The 7,200-nt window shown below is 48.8% G+C and overlaps 1 protein-coding gene across 3 annotated transcripts in view; it reads left to right on the top strand.

Annotated features, from left to right (window-relative positions):
* Window positions 1-399: 399 nt before the first annotated feature.
* The window catches only part of pcdh10b (protocadherin 10b), an 18,084-nt gene continuing 11,283 nt past the window's right edge, over window positions 400-7,200 (top strand). For 2 of the 3 annotated variants that reach the window (XM_035669921.1, XM_035669919.1), the window contains exons 1-3: window positions 400-3,423; window positions 4,193-4,296; window positions 5,426-5,532. In XM_035669921.1, coding sequence (XP_035525814.1) covers window positions 910-3,423; window positions 4,193-4,296; window positions 5,426-5,532 — 2,725 coding nt within the window. In that variant the 5' untranslated portion in view covers window positions 400-909. The remainder of the gene's footprint in view (window positions 3,424-4,192; window positions 4,297-5,425; window positions 5,533-7,200) is intronic. The other variant, XM_035669920.1, reaches the window with a different exon arrangement.

Raw genomic sequence — 7,200 nt, 5'->3', positions numbered from 1 at the left:
ATGTTTTTTGATTTTTTGAGTTAGGTGGGTTGTTTGTGAGTTGTTTTTGGTATTTTGGTTGTTGGTTGGTGGTGTTGGTTTGTTGGGTTTGGAGTTGTTTGAGTTGTTTTTATTTTTTTTATTTTGTTATGTTGTTTTTTATGATTAATTTCTAGAATATGATATGCCAGTAGTTTAGAGTTGAGGTGGAGAGAGAGAAAGAGAACAGAGAAAAGATGAGATGAGAGAGAGAGAGTAGAGAGAGGGGGACAGTGAGGGAGAGTTGATAGGCAAGCCCGCCGTCCAATCAGGAGAGAGCTCTCAGCGTGATTTAGAGCCGCGGGGCTGCGAGGGGGAGGCGCGATGCGGGAAAAAGGCAAATAGCTGAGTGAACAGCGTCAGTAGAGAGTGTAGTGGAGGTGACCGCAGTGAGGGAGCAGGGTGCCAACAGGAGCCACAGAGGCGCAAAACGCAAACAGGACAAAGTCTGACATTTGCGCTGCGACCAGGGGCCACCGCAGAGGACAGAATGCGCCTTTTCTTTTTTCTTGTGTGGATTACGATTTCTTTTCGTCCAACTCCTCTCCAGACTGGTTCCATCACTCCGTCAGAACTGCGCTTCACTGGAATGTGCGCTGCAGCCTCTCCGTGACGCGTCTAAAGAGCAAGACAGCGGAGCCAGAACAGAGGGGGAAAAATAATGTGCAGTCATTAAAACTGCTTTCAAACCTCCAAAAATGCCTCTCTGTTGATGGGACACATTCCTTCGCACGCCTCGCTCGTTTCTGGAGACTTTTACGCATTTTGGAGACTTTTTCTCCCGACTGAAATGGCTGATGAAAATTGATATTTTATCCGTTCACAGAGGATAATACGCTTTATAATCTTTTTTATTTTTATTTTTTACCCAAGTGCACTTTTTTCCCGGCGATGATTGTGCTTTTGATTGTCCTGTGCATCACCGATGGAGTGCTCTCTCAGATTCGCTACTCTGTGCCGGAGGAGGCGGACCATGGCACCTTGGTGGGGAATATCGCCGAGGACCTGGGACTGGACCTTACCAAACTGGCCTCCCGCCGCTTCCAGGTGGTGCCCAGCTCTCGGACACCGTACCTGGAGGTGAACCTGGAGAACGGCGTCCTGTTCGTTAACGAGAAGATCGACCGGGAGCAGATCTGCAAGCAGAGCCCCAGCTGCCAGCTCAACATGGAAGTGTTCTTGGAGAACCCGCTGGAGCTGTTTCGGGTCGAGATCGAGGTGGTGGACATTAACGACAACCCGCCCAGCTTCCCGGAGACAGACATCACGGTGGAGATCTCGGAGAGCGCCACTCCGGGCACCCGTTTCCCCCTGGAGAGCGCGTTCGACCCGGACGTTGGCTCTAACGCTTTACGCACGTATGATATCACCACAAATAACTACTTTTATCTGGACGTGCAGACCCAGACGGACGGGAACAAGTTCGCGGAGCTGGTCCTGGAGAAACCGCTGGATAGGGAGCAGCAGGCGGCGCACAGGTACGTACTGACCGCGGTGGACGGCGGTCAGCCTCCCCGGACTGGCACCGCGTTGCTGGTGGTCAAAGTGCTGGACTCTAATGATAATGTGCCGGTGTTTGACCAGCCCGTTTACACGGTGAGCCTCTCGGAGAACGCGCCGGTGGGCACGCTGGTCCTACAGCTGAACGCCACTGACCTGGACGAGGGATTAAACGGGGAGATAGTTTACTCCTTCAGCAACCACATCTCCAACCGCGTAAAGGACCTGTTCAGCATAGACCCGCGCACCGGGCGCATCGAGGTGCGCGGAGAGGTGGATTTCGAGGAGAGCAGCCTGTATCAGATCTTCGTGCAGGCCAAGGATATGGGACCAAACGCGGTGCCAGCGCACTGCAAAGTGCTGGTCAAAGTCAACGACGTGAACGACAACGCGCCCGAGATCACCTTCAGCACCGTCACCGAGTCAGTGAGCGAAAAGGCGGCTCCCGGCACCGTCATCGCGCTGCTGAGTGTGACGGATAAGGACGCAGAGGAAAACGGACAGATCCACGTGGAAATCCTCGGTGAAGTCCCGTTCAAATTAAAATCTTCCTTCAGGAATTATTTCACCATAGTGACCGACGGCCCGCTGAACCGGGAGCTGGCGGACCACTACTCCGTGACTGTGGTGGCGCGGGATAAAGGGACGCCGTCACTGGCCACTAGTAAGTCCATCCGAGTCCAGGTGTCAGACGAAAACGACAACGCGCCCACTTTTACGCAGCCCATATATGATGTGTATGTGACAGAGAACAACGTGCCAGGGGCGTACATACACGCTGTAACGGCTCAGGACCCGGACATCGGCCAGAACTCGCTCATCAGTTACTCCATATTAGAGTGTGACATCCAGGGCATGTCTGTCAAAACCTATGTGTCCATCAACGAGGAGACCGGCTATCTGTATGCGCTCAGGTCCTTTGATTATGAGCAGCTGAAGGATTTCACATTCATGGTTCAGGCCAGAGACGCGGGCACCCCAGAGCTCTCCTCCAATGCCACAGTCAAAGTCATCATTGTGGACCAGAATGACAATCCCCCCCTAGTGCTGTCCCCCCTGGGGAAGAATGGCACAGCCAAGGAGCCCCTGCCCCGCTCAGCTGAGCCGGGCTACCTGGTAACCCGCATTGTTGCTATGGACGCGGATGATGGTGAGAATGCCCGGCTGTCCTACAGCATCCAGAGGGGGAACGAGAACGGCATGTTCAGGATGGACTGGAGGACAGGTGAGCTCCGGACAGCGAGGCGAGTGTCGCCCAAGAGAGACCCCCACCAGCTGTACGACCTGCTTATTGAGGTGAGAGACCACGGCCAGCCGCCGCTGTCGTCCAGTGCCAGCATTCTGGTGATGCTGGTAGACAGTGTGGCTGAAGGCCGTGGTGGTGGGGACCGGGGAGGCACTGCCAAGGCCAAAGATGGCACCCTGGACCTCACCCTCATCCTCATAATTGCCCTGGGCTCCGTCTCCTTCATCTTCCTCCTGGTTATGATCGTGCTGGCTGTGCGCTGCCAGAAGGACAAAAAGCTCAACATATACACCTGCCTGACCAGCGAGTGCTGCCTGGGCTGCAGCTCCTGCTGCTCACGGCAGGGAAGGGCCCGCAAGAAAAAGCTCAGCAAGTCGGATATCATGCTGGTGCAAAGCGCCGGCAACGTCAGCGGAGCCGGTACGGCTCAAGTCCCCGTGGAGGAGTCAGGGAGCTTCGGCTCCCACCACCAAAACCAGAACTATTGCTACCAGGTATGTCTGACTCCAGAGTCTGCCAAAACCGACCTCATGTTCCTAAAGCCGTGTAGTCCATCTAGGAGCACAGACACCGATCACAACCCGTGCGGGGCCATAGTGACAGGGTACACAGACCAGCAGCCTGACATCATATCAAACGGCAGCATTTTATCAAACGAGGTAAGAGTCCCTCTCATACCTACAGTTTAACCCCCCCACCCCGTTCCATTCAGAGACCCTCAGCATGTCTAAAACCTGAGAAGCCTGCCTGTTTGGTATAATTTAAACAAACATCCGTACAAGCTGGATACAAAAGCTGCTTCATACAGGGGCCATTTTCCATTTCCTAAATGTTGTACATCAGTTCAGTGGTATGCCGACATCGTCTGACTGATTTCACAAGAGGCATTAAAGCAAACACAGTGATTAGACTACCGGTTGCTGACATGTTGCCTTTGGCAGTCCTCAGGAAGCTCAGCCCTGAAACAGCAATGATTGCATGTTTATGTTGTTCTCCCAAGACTTACAAGAAATAAAAAGAAAAACAAATCTGAATAAGAGAACGACATAAGAATGGCTGCTGGTTGCTGTGGGTGCATCTATTTGTGTGTGTGTGTGTGTGTGTGACCCAGTCCCGGGGGGAGAGGAGCGTTCACATTAAGCATACTGGTCACAAAGTTGCTGAGTCGCACTAGAACAAAGATGCGTGTCTTGGCTGTGCCAGCCCTGAATAGGTGCATTACTTCATCTTGTGCCTTGGCAACATATCTGAAAAGCCCTCCTCCCCTCCCCTCCCCCCTGTGGGAAACAGCACACCTCCTCAAAAACACACAAGTGATACGTGTAATGGCTGAACACAGCTAACATCAACTTGGAACTGTGTGGGTTGTGTCATTTCTGATGTGTCTTGTTTTTTTTGTTTTTTTTTATGCTTATCGCGTTACGCAAGGTGCTCGAGCGCCAGGCACTGAAAACTGCCCCCATTCTCTTGCAGACCAAACACCAGCGAGCTGAGCTCAGCTACCTGGTCGACAGGCCAAGACGCGTCAACAGGTAAATATGGAGAAAGGGAGTCACTGCAGCCTAGGGATGGGAATCGAGAATTGTCCGATCCATCGGAGTTGCAAAACAATGACGTCAAACTCATGCATCTACACTGCCAGAGGAAACGGTCTAAAGCGTGGCCTTATTTCATTAAGACACTCAAACTACTATCAATGTTTTTAGACTGTAGAGTTGCATTGATGCTGAGAACGTGTGCAGAACTACTCTTCCACACAGGAAATTGATCAGGATTCGATAAAGGAATTGACAAAGAATCAGGGTACAAATCATATACTTCATGAAGATTGAATGCACAAATGAATGCAAGATGTATCATGAATTCTTGTTGATCATTAACAAATGATCAAGTCACTGGGACTTTTTGTGGTTCAGTTCAGGAATGTATATTCTTACATTAATCAATGCAACCAAATTAGCAGGATTCCAGTCACATTAAAGCTTTCTGTAGGATCAGGCATTTGCTTAAAACCCCTGACACATTTACCACATAATGGACAAATTAGAGGAGAACGATCAGCCAGCAAACAAACACAAATTTTTTTTAAATGTGTCAAAAAATACCACTGGGAAATATGAAGCTATTTGTTCGTTATCAGAAAGGCTGAGGAAATGCAAGGTCCTGAAAAAAAGACTTTAAGAGTACTCCATCTAACTGGTTGCATATCAATTAATGTATGTATTCATATTCCTTAATTGATGACTTATTATGTGGGAACTAATCACAGAAAGTCATTTGTCAGTGGTGAGCAACAGGAATTCATGATACGTCCTGCATTCGTTCATGCATTAAATCATCATGAGTCGTGCATTTAGGTCGTACTTAAGTAATTTAAGTATATGATTTGTACCCTTATTATCAAGCGTTACCAAATCGATAATGGTATTTGTATCAATAAAATGTTATCAGATCCCATCCCTACTGCAGCCTCTCTGCTGCTGTCACATCCAGCTGTAATAACCCTCTTATCTGTCGCCTGCCTCATTCGCTGATAAGTCTCATTAATGTGACGATGCTCTCGATGATAAGATGGCATCAGAGAGATTAGAAATGCGCGGCGGAATAATAACAGATGAAAAACATAAAAATAAAAAAAATAAAAATTCTCTTTGGTTTCAGTTCAGCATTCCAGGAGGCGGACATGGTCAGCTCCAAAGACAGCGGCCATGGAGACAGTGAGCAGGGGGACAGCGACCACGACGCCACCAACCGAGGCAATTCCTCCGGTAAGAGCTGCCTTTTTTTCCAGCATTTGATTTGTTAAGCTGCACGTTCAGAGGGCGGATCAATGGCTCTCTGGCTTCTTTAGGACTGGAGTGGGCGTTGCTGATTAGCATGTGGTTACTATGCAGTGTGGGTCCGAGAGCAGGTTGTTGCCCATCCCTGTAGCGCTGAAATGTGGACTCTTCTTTCTCAGTTTGTGAGAAGAATGAAAGCTCATTTTAATAAGGGCTAACATCACACACAAGTGGAGTTAGCATCACCTGAGGCATTTGAGTAAGTCCGACAGGTCCGATCAGCTTTTATGCTGATGCTGTTGTACTTGAGACATTCTGATTTCTCTCCAGTGACATGTGGCTTGTGATTTCATGTCATCGCTTAAAAAAAAAAAAAAAGATAAAAAGCTTTTGGATCTGCGGTCACTTGACACATGAGGTTTTCTCCCGTGTTGGCGAGCAGAAGCCGCCCGCCCCGCCGCGCCCTTGTTTGTGCTAAATTAATGAGGAGCCCGCTCCCTGTGAGCTCGGTCACTCGGTGCTGGAGACCACTGCGTGAGACATGACAGGCTTTTTAATGAGGCCGCGCTCGCTCCGGAGAGTTGGGAAGAGGACCAAATAGGTTGCGGCCGTCGCAGACAAAACAGACGATTCATCCGTTCATTAAATTAATTAATGCATTCATTTATGCAGTTACTCCTTTTCTCCCATCTTCCCTGACCACATTCTTCCACATCCATCCTTTTTTTAATCTCCCTCTCCTAAAGGAACCCATCTGAGCTCACACAATAGGGCCCCGCTGAGTTATGAATGCTGGTTTTATGTCTTCATTCAGTGGCAAGCTTTCTTTGGTGCGGGCCTTCTGTGTACGGAGCCTGTCATCGTGTCTGGTCAGCCGCAGCAGGGGCCCTCGCCGGTGCCAAATGGAGCCACTTTCACTGTCACTCCAGTGGGCCTAGCTGGGTTACACAGAGAAACACACAGAGCCGGACCCCCTCTCTGCCCCCTGTTTTAGCTCTAATAAGCTGCAGCTTTTTCTCTCTCACCACGGCAGAACACTCACTCCTAATCGGACCGAGCCAGCCAGCTGCTTTATGTGGATGGAGTTGTCCTATTTCCAGTGCATTAGCATTTCATGTGAACGCTGCCAGCCAGAGTTCATCTTCTGTTATGAATAGTCTTTCACACAAGTAGGGCTGGATGTGACTTGGAATTTATACTTGAGTTTGGTACAGGTTTCTGTTTTTGATGCCTTACTTTGAGGAAATAGACTCTTTGTTTTATCGATTTGACAAAGCAGGAAAAGTTGGCGAATGGTTGAGATTTGTGGCTAAAACTCTTTATCAGATTTTCGAAACCAACAGGGGTCCTTGCTAGCGGGTCTGTAGAGGTCCCCAGCAAAGGAAGAGCGATGTTTTAAGCTTTTAGTAAATTTTTAGGATGTTGGAACAAGGATTAATCCTAGTGAAGTTTTATCAGTGATTAATTGTGAAAGACTTTAATAATCTTTAAACCTAAAAATAAAAATAAGGATTCCTGAAGACAAATCCTCTCAAATTGGGTTAGGGTTATGTTAATATTAATATATCAATCCATTAATCAAATGACCACTTTACTAACAGCCACACACTTTGTCCATTTTGATCGGCTGGGAAATAAAGTAAGTAAGTAAGTAAG

Source organism: Morone saxatilis, unplaced genomic scaffold (genome assembly GCF_004916995.1).
Source record: "Morone saxatilis isolate NCDOM2014 unplaced genomic scaffold, NCSU_SB_2.0 Contig22, whole genome shotgun sequence".
Classification (NCBI taxonomy): Eukaryota; Metazoa; Chordata; class Actinopteri; family Moronidae; genus Morone; species Morone saxatilis.
The sequence above is the reverse complement of the archived record's forward strand: the minus strand, read 5'-3'. Positions and strand labels throughout refer to the sequence as shown.